This window comes from Alligator mississippiensis, chromosome 1, assembly GCF_030867095.1.
Source record: "Alligator mississippiensis isolate rAllMis1 chromosome 1, rAllMis1, whole genome shotgun sequence".
In the NCBI taxonomy this organism is placed as follows: domain Eukaryota; kingdom Metazoa; phylum Chordata; order Crocodylia; family Alligatoridae; genus Alligator; species Alligator mississippiensis.
Window position 1 is genome coordinate 483,621,039 of NC_081824.1, and position 18,428 is coordinate 483,639,466.

The window sequence follows — 18,428 nt, forward strand, 5'->3', positions numbered from 1 at the left end:
CCCAATGGTTAGTTTACCGAGACACACGGCGTGCACGATGTGAGGGGTGTAGCAAAATAAAATGCTTTTTTGTCGTACCTGGGGTAGCAAATGGCACATGGTCCACTACCCACCTTTTAACAACAGGGCTGGGGGGAGGATGTATGTGGGCCTGGGACTTGCATCGTCCCATTTGGGAAATTATAACCCCAGAAGGCCCCAAGTATTTAGCTCAATCCCCGGTGTACCCTGTACATGGCATTCTAATAGGCTTGGGAACTTTAGGGAGGGGGTGGCCCGACAGTCCCCTCGACATGGTTTGTGTAACACCCCTACCAGTGGCTCCCTGTATTACCCTAGCTCAGCGGGTTTGTTGGGAAGGTTCTGGCCGCTTGTACTATCCCAACGGCACGTTTTGGACCTCCAAGGAGCATCAGCTACTTTAAATGTCCAAGGCCAGGAAGCTACTTTAATGTGGCCAAAGACCCAACTAGGAAGTTTCACCCTTAACCTAAGTCTTCCAAAATCCTGGGTTCAAGATGTAGACACGCCCCAACTAAAAGGGTAGACTAAAGTAGCGGCCAACATCAACATTTTGTTTGAAAATGCCCAAAACGATAAACAACTTGCCCTCATAGCCCAAGAGGGAAGGCGAATTATTAAGTGTGCTACTAACATCCCCCCGCTGTGTAAGTGGTGTGAAGTAGCCTGTACTGTACAATGTATACCTTCACTAAAGGCACTCCCTTTCCTTGGTTTGCAGTAGTAATAGGTTTAATCATAGGACCAATATTATTCAATGTAATCCTTAGCTATTGTTGTTATAAAATTGGGCCTCGTGTTTATTCCAAAATAACTGCTGTTGCTTGTACTAATAGATTCATAGATGTTAGGGACATATTAGACATAATGTTACATATGTCACCTGGCAAGAGTCATATTTGTAAAACAATTGCAGATGCTCCAAGAAGCAAGGGGTGGATTGTGACGGCCAGAACCAGAGGGGTTAAATCAATAAATATATGCTCTTGGAAACATCTGGTAATCGTCTGTCAGTTAATATTCGCTAATGCAAAGCTTGCAAGGATGTAACTTGTCTGTCATAAGTTTAACCAAAGTGTTGAAGCTAACTGTCTGCACTGATCACGAGACTAGCTGAGCCCCAGAAATACAAGTGCAAACATCAGCTAATCTAACGGCTCTTGCTGAAGGTTCAGCCCTAACGACAAACCCTGACCACAAAATATAATTAGCACTTCTGTAAATCCGGGGAGGAGCTGAGAAAGAGGAAGAAACCAAGGGGTTGCGCTTGGGCGGAGTAAATGCTCATCTCAAACCCCAAAGCGATGTGATGCGATTTGCTTATTGGGCGAGTCCAAGTTTAGGCAGTCGTCTCGTATGATAATTTCTGACACCTTCTAATCCCATAGGGTAACAGCTCTCGGGCAAGATTATAAGCGGCTCGGAGCTAACAGATTAGCGCAAAGTCGGGCATAAAGGAGCACGTACGTCACGGGACCTGTTCGGAGGACGGACGGGAGAGCATCGCTGGGCCAGGCCTGGCCCGGACTCCCCGTGCCAGCCAGGATCGGAACAGGGACGCCCGACTTCCTGCAGCAGCTTGGCGCACACCTGGCGGAGGGACTGCAGGCGAGTCGCCGACCCCACGTGGTCGCTCTGTCGTTCTGTCTGTCTGCTGTTACCGGTCACGGCTAGCTCTTTATGCCTGAGCCGTCCGTCTGTCACAGCAACGGTCCTGTTCCCTGCGGCGTGCATGAGCCATCGGTACGTTCGCCTTTGCTTCACTCCCGACTCGGCCCCTCGATCCCGAGCCCAGCGGCGGACAGCTCCCGGCGCCTGGCCGGCTGGCCCGGGCCCGGTCTCAGGCAGCAGCAGGAAGCAGGTCCTGCATTTTGCTTACTCCTGCGCGGACAATGCCCGGTGCCCTACGGAGCCCTAGAGGGGCTCGGGCGGCCGAGCGCGGCCCAGCCTCGCAGGCCAAGGACACACAGCGCGAGCGGGCGCACGGGGATGACGCGCGGGCGCTGCGCACTCCTAGCACAACCACATTGAGCGGGGGGGGGCGGGGATGCGCGCGCAGAGCGGGCGCAGGGAGATGACGCGCGAGCGCTGCTCACTCCCAGCACAACCACATTGAGCGGGGGGGGCGGGGCCCCGGGGGCGAAGATGCGCACGCAGAGCGGGCGCAGACGGATGACGCGCGAGCGCTGCTCACTCCCAGCACAACCACATTGAGCGGGGGGGGGGGGGGCGGGGCCCCGGGGGCGAAGATGCGCACGCAGAGCGGGCGCAGACGGATGACGCGCGAGCGCTGCTCACTCCCAGCACAACCACATTGAGCAGGGGGGGCGGGGCCCCGGGGGCGGAGATGCGCACGCAGAGCGGGCGCAGACGGATGACGCGCAAGCGCTGCTCACTCCCAGCACAACCACATTTAGCAGGGGGGGGCGGGGATGCGCGCGCAGAGCGGGCAGCGCCGGGGCGTGGCTCTGCACGTTCCCCCAATCATTGCAGGGGAGATTTGCATATGCAAACCGGACCCGAGCCGGCTGCTCCGCGGCTGGCACCTGGCGGGAGGAAGCGAGAGCTCGCCCCGCCCCGCCCCGCCCCGCCCCGGCCGCAAAGCACCCTGGGAAGAGCCAGGGGCTCCGCCCCTTCCAGGCGCGCTGAGCAGACAGCTGTCAGCGCCGAGCACGCGTGTGCGGACAGCGGCACTCGCCCCGCCGGTGAGACACCCCCCCCCCCCCCGGGAGAGCGCTGGTTGGTGCCGTCTGCACCGCCACGTGTCGGGGTGTCCCCCCCCCGTCCCGGGACACATGGCCCCGTCCCCGGGTCCCCGTGCGTGTGGCGGGCGAGGCGGGGTGCAGCCCCGGGCCCTGCCGACTCCTGCGGCAGCAGCGCAGGCCCGTGCTGCGGTCCGGCCTCCGGCGCAGGCGGGCGGGCGATGGGGAAGCGCCCGGGCCCCAGGACGAGCTGCCTCGTGTCCCAAAGAGGCGCCCCGACATGCCCGGAGCCAGGTCCTTGCCCGCCTGCTCGGTGCGCTAGGTTCACACGGGCTCCCCCACAAAGAGCATCTCTTAACCGCCCCCCCTCCGGTCTCATTACTGTTGGCTCCTCAGTTTTGGTCGGTGGATTTTCAGGGATAACCAAGTAGGAAGCAGGGCTGGGGGCGGGGGTGGGCACACAACAGGTGGGACAGGGCTGTGGTCTGTCTGGCGGCTCTCGGTCCCGCATCTTCGTCACTGCCCGTGTGCAGCTCCCCGCACACGCATGCTCTACGGATATTGGCTCTTGCCGTGCGGCCGCGGTCACAATCGGTGATGTCATTGCCGTGCTAATGATCCGTGTTGTAATAATATCCACCAATGCGAGGCCGGTGCAGGCCTCCTTGTCCCCCTTGCGCTGCGGCTGGTGCAGGGGACGGGACGTGGGAGTCCCCGTGACTTCCAGCCGTGCAGGTCCGACCCCCCAGGCCTCCGTCCTGCTGCAGCCCCGGGACAGGCAGACGTGGGCGCTGTCGGCACGTGGACGCTTCTCAAGCAAGTGCCCCGGGCCGGGCGCGTCCCCAGATCTCTGCCAGAGCTGCTCGGCGGGTCTGTGCTCCGACACGTCCGGGCTGTTGTTCTCCCGGTGCCCCGGCAGCATTTCACATGTCCGTGCTGTGCGTTTCCCCGCTTCCCCCCTGAAAATGTGAATGTGACAGCACCAACATTGCGGCGGCGTCTCCCCCGGGAGCGATGTCCCTGCCGGCTCGGACGCGGCGCTGTGATCTCCACCGGCGCTGGGCTCATCTCCAGCCTCGTGCCTGTGGAGGTCTTTTAGCAAGAGCTGTGGGATCATGAGTCTCCCTTCTCCCCCCTCTTCCACACACTGCAGCCTCCAGCTCCCTTCACCCCAGGCCAGTCCAGGGGACGAGCGGGGCTTTCCCCTGCCCCCACCCCAGGGCTCACCTGTGCACTCTCTTCCACCCGCAGGTGCTGGGACCTGAGCAGAGCAGGTCAGCAGCCTCCAGAGGAAGGGCCTGTGAACCTGGAGCCGCAGAGACCCTCCCCAGGGAGACGGGGACAGAGCGGCTCCCTGACACCTGGGCCGGGCCAGCTGCAAGAGGGGCAGGGCAGGCCGGTGAAGCAGGGGCAGAGCATGGAGGTGAGCAGGGCACCAGCTGACAGTGGGGGTGGGAGTGCAGCTGGGGAGAGCCCAGGAGGAGCCAGGGTGCTGTCAAGAGCTTGGGGAGCAGAGACCTGAAGAGTGAGATGTCTCTGGTGACAGTTGCAAACCCCCCAGGCTTCATTAGCAGGCGCGCACTCCCGGGTGCAGAGAGCCAGGGGTGCTGGCACAGAAAGGCCTGGGCAGAGTCCCTGGAGCTGGGCTCCCTGCCTCTAAATGTGCTGCCTGGGCTGCCTCCAAGGGCTGAGGAGACAGAGCATGTTGAGCTGGGCTGAGGCTGACACACGAGCTCCTATGTCCACAGCTGCATCCGCGGCTAAGCTGCAAATACTTGTAGCAGAGCGAGTACAGAGAGGGCCACGGGGGCAGGAGACACTGATGCTGTGACGCTTGCACCTGCAGCTCCAGGAGGTGTTTGAGGACGTGGCAGTGTATTTCACACGGGAGGAGTGGGAGCTGCTGGAAGAGGAAGACAAGGGGCTTTATCGGGACCAGATGCTGAGGAACTACCAAGCCCTCATTTCCCTGGGTAAAGCTGTGGTCCTTGCCTCTCCCTGGAGCCATGTGAGCTCTGAAGTGGTGTTGTTTTCTCCCTGGGTCAACCCCATTCTCATTAAGAAATTAGGTGACTGTGGCATCGATGGCTACACAGTCAGATGGGTTGCAAATTGGCTGGAGGGCCACACACAGAGAGTGGTGGTGGACGGGTCTTTTTCAACCTGGAGAGATGTGTGCAGTGGGGTCCCCCAGGATTCATTCCTGCCCATGGCAGGGGGTCGGACATGATGATCTACTCAGGTCCCTTCCAACCCTACCAACTATGACGCTATAAACTTTTGGCCGGTGGCTTAAATCCCTTTGCTCCTCACTGCTCTGTCCATGATCAGACCTCTCACATCTCATAGTTGTATATATTCCTCCTCCATTTGATCCAGCCGCCTTCCCTGCAGTCTTCCTCCTTGATAACAGGATTTCCCTTTGCCTTCTCACCATGACCATATCATTTGCCATTCATTGTGCCTTAAAATGCACTAACAACTGTTCCTTATGCAGTTATTCTGATTTCCTCCCTCTCTTCCCTAGTGTGTCCTGTCCAAACTCATTTCCACGCATTTGCCTGGAATTGCACTGGTGTTTGCTTTTCTATGACCATACGTCCACTACCTGGATGAAAAGGACTGTCCTCTTCTCTCTGCTGTGCCTTCCCTTTCATCCTAAATGTCCATCTTCCCTTGTCCTTCAAGTCCTTAGTCTAATCCTTGAGTTCATTGGCTCCATTCCCCAAATTTCAGTTGCTTATTCTGCATCCAGTACCAGTGGATAAAGTCTTTCTAACCACTGCCCAAACAGGATATCGAGGCCCTACCCCTGACTTGATCTGCTGCATCCAGCGAGGACAGGTCGAGCTCTGGGTCTGTGGTGATGAGGACCGTGGGGCAATCTCGAGGTCGGAGGACGTGCTGCCAGGTGAGTTGTGGCTGTCCCCTCCACCCGACGCCCCTCTCACAAATGCTCCATGCCCAGGGTGAAAGGGAGCCTGGAAATTGCAGACCTGCCCTGTGCTGCCATTTCAGGGTACTGACCTCAAATAGCTTATGCTGTCATGTGTGCCAGACGGGTGTTGTTCCACCCCCTGAAATTCAAAGTGTAGAAACTGTCATTAGTCTTTTTGCCAAAGACCCCCAATGTTTGACATGGCCCCTTGCTGATTTAATAACAAGAAAACTTTAATAGAAATTATTACAAGTTCCTCCCTGCAATACAACCTGACACGTGGCTCCTTTAGACATTACAGCAGCAGTGTTTGGTGGTGCCGGCCTCGTGTCCTCTGCTGGGTGTGGGAGATACTTGTTTCTGACTTTCCCGCTGTTCGCGTAGAAATTGCACGACCGCCCCCAACTCCCCAGATTAAGAGCATGCACACAGCACCCTCTTCCTTTGTCCACTACTTCAATAACTTCCTCATGCCAAATTGTTTAACCCCCAAGTTCCTTACCAGCTGAACAGTTTTTCACCAGTGATCATTATGGGTGAGTTTTCTAAGCTCTTCCAGTACTCAAATGATGGTTTTCTTTGATATTTAAGATTGCAGGGAAACATCCCATGATCAGAGCGTTTTGGACCAGACATGTTCTCGGGAATTTTGCTCCTTTTATACAGTTGGCAAAGCTTTCATTGTCGTTTCAAGTGTATTGCTTGTGCCATTATAGATAATGTCAAAAGGAAACCAAGAAAAGGATGACAATAAAAACAAACGGTCAATCCGCCCTTCTCGATTTTTGGCATGATTGATATTTTTGAGGCCCAGGAGGCCCTAGTCCAGGGATGTACCATTTTCTGTAGCCACTTTGCAGATATTCCAAAACCCATCCAGAAGTTGTGCTTGCATTTCTTTGTGTAGCATAATTAACACCACAGCCACTTACAGCAATAACGGTACACAAACACAGCCGCACAAGCAAGACAATAACTGCAGAACGCAGTGAAGCTTGAAACTTCTTTGTACCAGGGGAACTTCTTGAGGATGAACTGCTGCTCCGCATCCTGGAAAACACAGACAGAAAAGGGAAGGGCTTAACCCGCTTTAAGTTAGTTCCTGTCATGGGATCACTTGACACTGTGGCTGGCTTGGCCCAGGCCCTGGCCCTGCTTGAGCTCCTTCACAGATTCCCCTCTTTGCAGCTTGAGAGGCTGCTTTCTTACCAATCTTTTATACTTCAAGTGACAGCTGCTGCAAGGTGTACCCTGCCACACACTTTCCCTCCTTGGCTTTCACCAGGGGTTTTCTGTTGGGGTAGGCTCCCCCTATTCTTTTCCCAGCCAAGATTAATAGATTCATAGATTCGTAGATGTTAGGGTCGGAAGGGACCTCAATAGATCATCGAGTCCGACCCCCTGCATAGGCAGGAAAGAGTGCTGGGTCTAGATGACCCCAGCTAGATGCCTATCTAACCTCCTCTTGAAGACCCCCAGGGTAGGGGAGAGCACCACCTCCCTTGGGAGCCCGTTCCAGACCTTGGCCACTCGAACTGTGAAGAAGTTCTTCCTAATGTCCAATCTAAATCTGCTCTCTGCTAGCTTGTGGCCATTATTTCTTGTAAACCCCGGGGGCGCCTTGGTGAATAAAACCTCACCAATTCCCTTCTGTGCCCCCGTGATGACCTTACAGGCAGCCACAAGGTCGCCCCTCAACCTTCTCTTGCGGAGGCTGAAGAGGTCCAGGTGCCCCAGTCTCTCCTCATAGGGCTTGGCCTGCAAGCCCTTAACCATATGAGTGGCCCTCCTCTGGACCCTCTCAAGGTTAGCCACATCCCTCCTTCAAGTACGGCGCCCAGAATTGCACGCAGTACTCCAACTGCGGTCTGACCAGCGCCCGATAGAGGGGAAGTTTCACCTCCTTGGTTCTGTATGTGTCTCTATGTCCAACCTGTCCACAAGAGTAACCCACAAGGCAGTGGGACCCAAGGTTTTCAGGTGCTCTGCACTTGCCTTTCTCAGGGGTGGCAACGTGGCATTTCGTAGAGACTGCCCTGCCACAAGTAGCTCCACCACACTAACTAGTCCTAGGAGAGTGTAGTTATGAGGACTTAAACAGGACTAATCTTTCGGTTCTTCTGCCCTGGTTATCTTCACCCATCATGGGCACAGCCTCTCACTTCCGGGATTATTGCCTCTGAAGCCATTCTTGTTGGACAAGAGAGAGGCTGGGGCTGTCGCTTGGATTGCCTGGTGCAGTTGACCTGGAGCACGGGACATGTGTAATCCTGGTCTCAGGCTGCATGAAGTGGGTGATTCATAGATGTTAGGGTCGGAAGGGACCTCAATAGATCATTGAATCCGACCCCCTGCATAAGCAGGAAAGAGTGCTGGGTCTAGATGACCCCAGCTAGATACTCATCTAACCTCCTCTTGAAGACCCCCAGGGTAGGGGAGAGCACCACCTCTCTTGGGAGCCCGTTCCAGACCTTGGCCACTCGAACTGTGAAGAAGTTCTTCCTAATGTCCAGTCTAAATCTGCTCTCTGCTAGCTTGTGGCCATTGTTTCTTGTAACCCCCAGGATGCGCCTTGGTGAATAAATCCTCACCAATTCCCTTCTGTGCCCCCGTGATGAACTTATAGGCAGCCACAAGGTCGCCTCTCAACCTTCTCTTGCGGAGGCTGAAAAGGTCCAGTTTCTCTAGTCTCTCCTCGTAGGGCTTGGTCTGCAGGCCCTTGACCATACGAGTTGCCCTTCTCTGGACCCTCTCCAGGTTATCCACATCCTTCTTGAAGTGTGGCGCCCAGAATTGCACGCAGTACTCCAACTGCGGTCTGACCAGCGCCCGATAGAGGGGAAGTATCACCTCCTTGGACCTATTCGTTGTGCATCTGCTGATGCACGATAAAGTGCCATTGTCTTCTCTGATGGTTTCATCACACTGCCTCCTCATGTTCATCTTGGAGTCCACTAGGACTCCAAGATCCCTTTCCACCTCTGTGCCACCCAGCAAGTCATTCCCTAGGCTGTAGGTGTGCTGGACATTTTTCCTCCCTAGGTGCAGCACTTTGCATTTCTCCTTGTTGAATTGCATTCTGTTGTTTTCTGCCCACTTGTCCAACCTGTCCAGATCTGCTTGCAGCTGTTCCCTGCCCTCCGGCGTGTCCACTTCTCCCCATAGCTTTGTGTCATCTGCAAACTTGGACAGAGTACATTTGACTCCCTCGTCCAAGTCACTGATGAAGACATTAAAGAGTATCGGTCCAAGGACCGAGCCCTGCGGGACCCCACTGCCCACACCCTTCCAGGTCGAAACCGACCCATCCACCACGACTCTCTGGGTGTGACCCTCCAGCCAGTTCGCCACCCACCGGACCGTGTAGTCATCCAAGTCACAGCCTCTTAACTTGTTCACCAGTATGGGGTGGGATACCATATCGAAGGCCTTCCTGAAGTCTAAGTATACGACATCCACCCCTCCTCCTGTGTCCAGGCATTTCATAACCTGGTCATAAAAAGAGACTAGATTGGTCAGGCACGATCTGCCTGCCACGAACCCGTGCTGGTTTCCCCTCAGCATAATTTGCCCTGCCGGGCTCTCACATATGTGAGCCATGATAATTTTTTCAAAGACTTAGCCAAGGATGGAGGTGAGACTGACTGGCCTATAGTTGCCCGGGTCCTCCTTCCTCCCCTTTTTGAAAATGGGGACCATGTTGGCCCTTTTCCAGTCCGCTGGGACTTGGCCCGTGCGCCACGAGCGTTCGAATATTCCTGCCAGTGGCTCTGCAATGATGTCGGCCAGTGCCTTCAGCACCCTCGGATGGAGCTCATCCGGGCCTGCCGACTTAAAGGCATCCAGTTCTTCCAAGTGACTCTGCACCATCTCAGGGTCTACGCGTGGAAGTCTGGCACCTTGCTGCTGCCTCTCTACAACCCCAGTGAGAGACTTGTCGTGTCCCTCACTTAGGAACACTGAGGCAAAGACCTCGTTGAGGAGTTCAGCCTTGTCCCCCCTGTCCGTCACCAGTTGTGGTGGGTGGGTGGGATTCAGAAGATTTCGTGTTGTGGGGGGAAGTGAACCCCCCACTGTTTGCACCAGAATCTCCCCTGTGCCATTTCCTCTCTGGGGCCCCGAGTGTCACGAAGCCTGAGGCTCAGCCCAGAGTCCGTGTGCGGGTTCGTGCCAAGGCCTTTGTCCCAGTGCAGCTGTCTGTGATGTGGAGGCTGCCTGGGATTCATTAGCAGAGGAAAGCTCCATGGACTCATTCCCTGCACCAGACATTGCCCCTGAAACAGGTAGGAAGCAGATCACTGCTCTCAATCCTCCACTCCGAGAACATTTCTTGGAGGGATAATGCATGAACCATGATGGGTTTTGCTACCAAGCAGTGTAAGGCAGTGCTCAGCACACACTCCTGACTGGTAACAAGTCCTGGACATGCACCCCGAGGCTGTTCACCCTTGTACCAGATGCTGCTTTCAGGACTGCCAGAGATCAAGGGCAAGCATTGCAGATGGGTCACACAAAAGCACTGGGGCATGTGGAGTGTGTAAGCCCTGTCAGGTAGAGGGCTCAGCACCATCTGCCCCTGGACCCACCAGTGCTGTGGGATACAGCAGCCCTTTGAGAGCCTCATTTTTCCTTTGAGCAGATCCCTCTGGTCTCATCCTCAGCCTGTTAAAACATGAAGCCATTCAGGTACAGTCCAAACACACATATCCCACGTGTTTGTTGGAGCAGAGCCTGAGGTGATGGAGCTGAGAGCTGGGCCAGAAACCTTGAGAGTCTGCCTCCTAACTCCACCGAGTAGGGAAGATGAGACTGGCACAGGGACCTGGCACTGCCGTACCCCTGTCACTTGGGATTTTGGCAGAAACACCTAGTTTTCTTGAGGAAACACAAGTGCCAAGTCCTGTCCTGCTCTGAGGCCCATCCCAGCAGAAGGAATAATGATGCTTGCCCCTTGGCAGCAGGGCAGGGTCTAATTTGGTGTTTCTTCCTCCCTTGCAGGACATGCCTGGTTGCTCAACAGAACCGAGGAGCAGGCTCCTGAGGAAGGGACTGAAAAGCTGAAGGCACCATGGACTTCCCTGGGGAGTATGGGTGAGGTGGATTCCCTGAGCCCAGAGAAGGACGAATGGCTCAAGGGTCAGGGGATGCCCCAAAATCCGGAGAATGTAGCAGCGAAGCAGGTCCCATCTCTATTTGGGCATTGGAGTGAAGAAGGGAAACAAGCCCGAAACAGCCTGAGGTGCAGGGATGAAAATGTCATGCTAAGACACCAGAAGAGGCAGAAAGGAAAGGCCCACTGGAGAGAGACACTGCATGCAAGGCAAGGCAGTGTGGGAGGCTTCAGAGGGAAGCAGCAGCCCACCACCAAGCGCAGGGGGAGAGCCCACTCCTGCCCTGAGTGCAGGAAAAGTTTTAGCTGCCCCTCGCGCCTGGCTCTGCACAAGATAAAGCATGCTGGCGAGAAGTCCCATGTACGTGCCACGTGTGGGAAGAGCTTCACCTGCCTCTCTGTGCAGAGGAGGCAGCTGCCACACGGCTGCACAAGTTGTGGGAAGAGCTTCAGGCAGCCCTCCAGCCTGGCCAGGCACAGGTGCATGCACACAAGGGAGAAGCGTCATCCTTGCTCTGTGTGTGGGAAGAGCTTCATCTCCTTGTCCAAACTGGCTCGACACCAGCTTACCCACACGGGGGAGAAGCCACATAAGTGCTCTGAATGTGGGAAGAGCTTTGCTCAGTCCTGCAACCTGAGCAAGCACCAGCGTATCCACACAGGGGAGAAGCCATATCACTGTTCTGTGTGTGGGAAGAGTTTCACCTACTCCTCCGACCTGGCCCGGCATCAACTGATCCACGAGCAGGCAAAGCCACGTCAGTCCTCTGAGTGTGGGAAGCACTTCACCCATTATGGCAACCTGACCCAGCACCAGGGCATCTGCACCGGGGAGAAGCCACATCAGTGCTCTGTGTGTGGGAAGAATTTCACCTGGTCCTCCGACCTGGTCCGGCATCAGCTGATCCACACAGGGGAAAAGCCACATCAGTGCTCTGAGTGTGGGAAGAGCTTTGCCCAATCCTCTTCCCTGAATGTGCACCAGCGCATCCACACTGGGGAGAAGCCACATCACTGCTCTGTGTGTGGGAAGAGGTTCACCCAGTCCTGGAACCTGACCAAGCACCAGCGCATCCACACAGGTGACAATCCACATCAGTGCTCTGTGTGTGGGAAGAGTTTCACCTCGTCCTACAGCCTGGTCCAGCATCAGCTGATCCACACGGGGGAGAAGCCACATCACTGCTCTGTATGTGGGAAGAGTTTCACCTACTCCGTCTACCTGGTCCGGCATCAGCTGATCCACACTGGGGAGAAGCCACATCAGTGCTCTGAGTGTGGGAAGAGTTTCACCTGGTCCTCTGCCCTGGTCCGGCATCAGCTGATACACAAGGGGGAGAAGCCACATCAGTGCTCTGAGTGTGGGAAGAGTTTCACCTGGTCCTCTGACCTGGTCCGGCATCAGCTGATACACAAGGGGGAGAAGCCACATCAGTGCTCTGAGTGTGGGAAGAGCTTCACCCTTTCCTCCTCCTTGACCGTGCACCAGCGCATCCACAAAGGGGAGAAGCCACTTCACTGCTCTGTGTGTGAGAAGCGCTTCAGTTATTCCTCCGAGCTGGCCAAGCACAAGCGCATCCACACAGGAGAGAAGCCATATCAGTGCTCTGAGTGTGGGAAGAGCTTCACCCAATCCTCCGGCCTGGCCCAGCACCAACGCATCCACACAGGGGAGAAGCCACATCAGTGCTCTGAGTGTGGGAAGAGCTTCAGTTATTCCTCCGAGCTGGCCAAGCACAAGCGCATCCACACAGGAGAGAAGCCGTATCAGTGCTCTGAGTGTGGGAAGAGCTTTAGTTATTCCTCCCACCTGGCCCAGCACAAGCGCATCCACACAGGGGAGAAGCCATATCAGTGCTCTGTGTGTGGGAAGAGCTTCGCGCGATCCTCCCACCTAGCCCAGCACCAGCACATCCACAAAGAAGAGAAGCCGCGTCATTGCTCTTAGTGTAGGGAGAGCTTCACCTACTCCTCCAGGTTGTGCCGAACACCAGTGCATCTACACAGGGGAGAAGCTACATGGGTGCCCTGAGTATTGGAAAAGCTTCACCCATCTCTCCCACCCCTCCTGGAATCAGCACATGCACACCCAGAAGCATCCCTAATTCTGCCAGCAGTGCAGGAAGGGCTTGGAGATGTCTGCCTGCTCAGCACCCACCAGTGCTGCATTCGGACAAGCACCCCCATGCCGGTGGACTGCAGAAAGATTTTGCTCAGGCTGTGCCCCTTGTAGGGTACAGTGGGAGTCCAGAGCCCAGAGGCTGGCCCACAAGGATTGATTGTGTGGAGGGGCTAAGAAGAAACACCTCAGGTAGACGTCAGCCCCCATGCAGGGCAAGGAGAAGAGGAGATGATTTTGCATCAGCCTTGGAGCCTGTGCATTCCCCATCCTTCTCTAAGAGCAAATAGTACTCGCAGGGGAAGAAGTGCCTTAACGGTAGGGTGCCCTCCCCAAGACAGCTGGCGTGAAATGACACCCAGGGACTTTTGTGGCTGCCTCCCAGCTTTCTCCTTCTGGTCCAGGGCTTCTAGTATGTGAGCCCCTGAGTTGCAGGGAGGAGTGCATTTCTGGCTGGGCAGCATTCCCTACCCTCCTCCCTGACCTCACCTTTCCTCATCCCCACATCACCCCTCTCCCAGACCTGCGCATGCCCAGTGGGGTCTGCCAGGAGCTGCTGCTGCCACCCCCTGTGCTGTTTGTTAGACCCCGACTCTATGCAATGCCCAAAACTAGGGAGGCAGTGGATCGATGCACAAATTGCTTGTCAACTGCTTTATTCCAAGTGGAGACAGCTTTGGGCCAGCTTCAATAAACGGGAGCTGCAGTGAATATGATTTTGTTTCATATTGATATACCTTGGTATTTACTCATTAACATTTATCCCACCTTTGTCTCTCCTTTGCTGCACCCTTAGTCCTTCCCACCTTAAGCTCCGCCTTTGTTTACAGCTTACTGTATTAGCGTGCAGTTGTCTTTGCATGTCACTCATTTACATGTCTTTTTGCTATGAGCGCATGCCTAAAACCCTGACCTCTTCTTCTCTCCGTCACTTGAAGTTTCCTGCTGATGTCTTCACCATCTCCAAGGTCTTGCTTGTGCTTTATCTCCTCATGATAGCTAGAGGTCTACATCTTGTTTCTTGTACACCGTGAGCTATATATCGTACAACAGTACTCTTTCGTGAGGAAAATGCTTGCCTAAGTGTCTTGCAGTGTTACTTTTAACATACCATTCTGCCTTCTGGTCAGCAGCTCTCCTAAGCCACAGGTTATTGCCTTTTATTCAGCTGCAAATCCAATGCTCCCCAAGATCCAAATACTGTCACCCTGACACTCTTCCCTCCCTCCCTCCCTCCCTCCTTCCCATTCTTTCATGACAGCCCTGCTAGCAAAGCTCCTGAACTGAACATGGTACCTTGTGGTTGGTGTCTGTGTCCTCTGCAGAGCTGTGCCGCGGGAACCCTCAACCCTTTTCAGGGCAGATCTCTCTGTGACTTCCCAGACCCTTGTCTTTCAGAGGATTCACTGTTACGCAGAGCTTGTTGCTAACCCTGAGGAGCAGGAGTTGGTCCCACTCAGGGTTTCACTCCCCTGTCCCGCTGTGCAGCCAGGACCCTGCCGTGTTGAATGAACCCTGGGCAGGAGGCAGTAGAGTCCCTTACGTGAGTGCAGTGCGGTAGGAGGGGTGAAGGCGGTGCAGCTGGTGGCAGGTCCTCCCTCCCCTCTGGAAGTATAAAAATATTCTCCTGGTGAAGTGCAGCACATTGTAATCTCCCACTCAGAGTACTGAGGCCTTCCTGAAAGTGCCACAGCCATTTAACTGCACGATGATCCTCGGGATGTATACATCTGCCCACAGGACGCTGCTTGCCCAGGGGACTGGCCCCTGGCTGGGAGTCTGGCCCTACCACTGCTCCCCGAAAGGAGGGAGGATTGCAGGGAGGGAGACCTCCCTCCCTGGCAGTGCCTTAGCTGTTCCAGTGTGCAGAAGGCAGGGGAGTGTGTTCACACAGGTAGCTGGGCTGCACGCTGGGGCTTCTGCTGAGATAGCTGCCTGTGGCTGCCCCGAAGTCAGGGAGCAAGGAAGGCGGGCCTGAGCGACAGACCCCATGCCCAGATGCTGGGGGCGGATGTCAAAGACAAGGGCCCACATAGCACAGCCTTTGCACCAGAGGCAGTTGCAGGACTCTGTTCCCCTGGGACAGGAGCGGGACATGATTGCTCTGAGCTGGCCGTGGCCAGGAGCAGAGGCAGCAGTGGGGAGCTGAGCCTTTGGCAGAGGGGTTGGGGTGTGACGTGGGGAGGCAGCTCCCCTGGATGGAGAGAGCAGGAGGGTGCTGAGGGCTGCAGGGCACAGGCAGACTGGAGGGCAAGAGGAGTGGTGCAGTGACTAAGGGAAGCGCTCCCCTCTTTCACCCCATGGATGGCAGATCCCTTCTCGGAGGTACGTCCTGGCTGGTTTCTGCTTTGTACTCTGCATCCTTGAGTCCTTCAGGACCTGCTCTTTCCTCTGGGACATCATCTGTGTGACGGTGGGTGCCAGTCTGGTACCAGCAGTGGTATGCAGACAACCTGTCAGGGGTATATGTGCCCTGCCCAGACCTTGCACCCATGAGGGTGAGAGCGACGTGCTCATGTGTACACAAAACCTAAAGATCCCTTATTGCACTTGCTCCCACCCTTGTGGGTGGAAGGGCCCTGCCCTGCCAGCACCGCTTCCAGGTGGGGGCCCCGGGGCCCTGCTCTGCTTCCCGGTCTCTTGCTGGCTCCAAGAAGCAGGTAGGGAAGCAGCAGGGGCTGCCGCTGAGCAGGACTGCAGAGCATGGGGCTGGGACTGGTGGCAGTGCAGGACCTGCACTGGGGGGGTCGGTGGGGCTTTGGCAGCAGGGAGCTGGGCTGGGCAGTGTGCGGGTATGAGGGAGGGTGGGGGTGTGGGGACCCCCCACATACCCCCCATAATGCGCAGCCCTGGTACGCAGTGGCGGCAGCAGCAGCAGGCAGGGGCTGTCAGGGCACTTGTGCCTGGTGCAGGTGCCCAGCAGGCCACGGCTCCTACCTCCAGTGCACGTTGCAATGGTGAAGGTGAGATCAAGGTGCCCACGTGAACACACGGCCCGAACGTTTCCTATCGCGCCTTGCCTAGTCCAGGACATTGGAAAAGTAAGGCTTCAAACCAATGCCCCTCCCCAAATCTCCTCCTCTTTAGATAAGGTCAGTGTGTTGCTGAACTTTTCCCCCAGCCCAGGGGAAAACCTCCCATGTTACCCCTCGATGGACACGGTTAGGAGGGTTGTTGGGCTCTGACCCAGGCCCTCCCTGTAGTGTGCGAACTGGAACTGACCAAGGATGAGAGGACAGGCCCCGCTGCCCCTGCCCAGCCAGCACTGGGAGGGCCCAGCTGGGCCCAGCAGTGTGCACCAGCCCCACACACTGCACGGCAGCTTAAGGAGGGTGAGGGCGCTTGTGGTGTCCCAGGGTCCTCCCAGGGCTACTTCTCAGCATGTCGTTGGTGCCCACCAGGACAAGGAGCATGGGTTGTGGTCACTAGGGCGGACCAGTTTAGGGAGTCTTGGTGTAACATCTCTGATCCTGGCTGCTGGAAGGCAGCAGAGCTCTTGAGCAGAGGGGTCTGGATGGAAATGGCACCCTCTGTGCCCCGCACCAGGGAGTCTCCCACCCTCCGATCACCCTCCGAATCTTCCACCCTCCAATCACCCTACATTGTTTCCTTGCTGGGGTCGGTTGTTCCAGTTCAGATGCATCATCTGTCGATGGTGTGAGGGCTTGGTAGCTGGTGTGCAGGATTATTGGTGGGGTAATTTATGCACGTTGTGGCTTTAGTCGCTAAGTGAGCAGTGTCCAACCATTGGGGCCCTTTGCTGAGGTCCGCTCTTCAGCCCTACCTTCTTCTCCAGGTGCAGCGCCTGGCAGTAAGCATCAATTTCTGCGTGGTGTTCCCTGACGCATCACAGCCCGTGCGCCTCCTCTTGTAGCTCCTGCACCCGGCCCCAGGGCCTCCACCAGCTGCACATCCCACAAGTGGGAGTGCCCGTGCCTCTGATCCCAGCAGACGTGCCAGGTATCCCCCGCAGCCTGGAGTGCAGGGCTCCATCTGTGACCCTGGTCACGTGGCTGCCTGGGTGTGTGTGTAAGCAGGAGACCAGGCGGGTGTTAGTGCCTCCACGTGGGGCTCACCAGCTGCTGCTGCTGCTGCTGCTGCGGTTTAAGAGGCAGGCTGGAACCGCTGCCCGTAGGGGGATCCCCTAGCTACCTGGCTTCCCCGGGGTCCGTGCGTGGAGCAGGGGAGGGTTGGTCCCTTGTCCCCGTTACCTGATGTAAACTTCCTTTTTGCACAGAGCGAACTGAGGAGGAAAGTCTCCCCCGTGAGCACGCCTGGCACGAGTCCGCGACGGCATTTCTACACGTGGGTGCGCGCAGTTGTGAACGCGCCTGACACTGCAGCACGCGCAGGTGCACGCGCAGGGACATGCCTGACGGGCGGAGGAGCGCGGCGTGCGCTTGAACGGACACACGGAGAACACGCTGCAGTTCACACGCGCCCCGCCCCCGGCACGCTGCGTGTGCCACGTGCGTGTCACTGCTGGCACACCCGCACGCGCAGCACCGCTCCCAGCGGGCGGAGCGAGGGCGGGGAACGGACGCGGGGAGATTTGCATATGCAAATCGGGCAGGAGCCGGCCGCTCCGCCGAGCGCACCTGGGAGGGGAAGTGGGAGCCGCCCCGCCCCGCCCCGCCGCAAAGCAGCCTGGGAAGAGCCAGGCCCCGCCCCCCGCCTGGCGAGACGCGGGCAGGTGCCCGTCGGGCCGTTTCCCGCCGCCGCCGCCATCCTGCGCGTGCCCCGCCCGCCTCCGCGCGGCTCCCCCGGGCCGGTGCCGCCCCCGCCCCCGCGCTCGGGAGCCGTGTGCCCGCGCTCGGCCGTCCCTTGAGGCCGCCCCTCACCAGCGTCCCCGGCCCGGGACACGCGGTCGCCGCCGCGCAGGGCCGGGCCCGGGGCGGGGCTCGCACCTCCCTGCAGCGCGGCCGGGGCCGGGGGGGATCCCACACTGCCGGGAGAGCGGCTCCCACCCGCACACGGCCCACAGCCCGGGCCCGGCCGGGGAGACCGCTCCTGGGAAGCCCGTGGCAGCTGTGGGCCTCCCCTGCCCGGCAGGAGCTGGATGAGCAGGACTCAGCGGGGGCTGAGGGTGCATTAGTGCCTCGTGTCGTCCAGACCGGAGCCAGTCCAGCACCGAGAGCTGTGGGGGCAGGACGCGACGCAGGCCATGCAGCCCCCTTGCGAGGCCGAGCTGCCCTCCGCGACCCCACAGCTGGCAGCGCGGGATGAGCTCCCCACCCCAGAGCCCTGGCGCCAGCTCTTCCGTGGCCTGCGCTACCGGGAAGACGAGGGCCCAGGGAAGATTTGCAGCCGCCTGCGGGAGCTGTGCCGGCGCTGGCTGGAGCCCCAGCACCGCAGCAAGGAGCAGATGCTGGAGCTGGTGGTGCTGGAGGAGTTCCTGGCCATCCTGCCCCCGGAGATGCGGAGCTGGGTGTGCGGGTGCCGCGTGGAGACGTGTGCCCAGGCCGTGGCCCTGGCCGAGGGGTTTCAGCTGGGGCAGGCGGAGGACGAGAAGCTCCAGGTGAGAGCCTTTGTTTGGTG

General features: G+C 57.4%; 1 protein-coding gene across 1 annotated transcript in view; it reads left to right on the forward strand.

The window, feature by feature from the left end:
• The first annotated feature begins 2,497 nt into the window (after positions 1-2,497).
• LOC102566152 (zinc finger protein 850) overlaps positions 2,498-18,428 on the forward strand; it is a 33,928-nt gene continuing 17,997 nt past the window's right edge. Inside the window, exons 1-8 of the mRNA XM_059725194.1 lie at positions 2,498-2,726; positions 3,975-4,146; positions 4,570-4,696; positions 5,518-5,634; positions 10,660-12,718; positions 16,765-16,850; positions 17,128-17,195; positions 17,986-18,408. Of these exons, the coding sequence (XP_059581177.1) occupies positions 4,141-4,146; positions 4,570-4,696; positions 5,518-5,634; positions 10,660-12,718; positions 16,765-16,850; positions 17,128-17,195; positions 17,986-18,408 (2,886 nt within the window). The 5' untranslated portion in view covers positions 2,498-2,726; positions 3,975-4,140. The remainder of the gene's footprint in view (positions 2,727-3,974; positions 4,147-4,569; positions 4,697-5,517; positions 5,635-10,659; positions 12,719-16,764; positions 16,851-17,127; positions 17,196-17,985; positions 18,409-18,428) is intronic.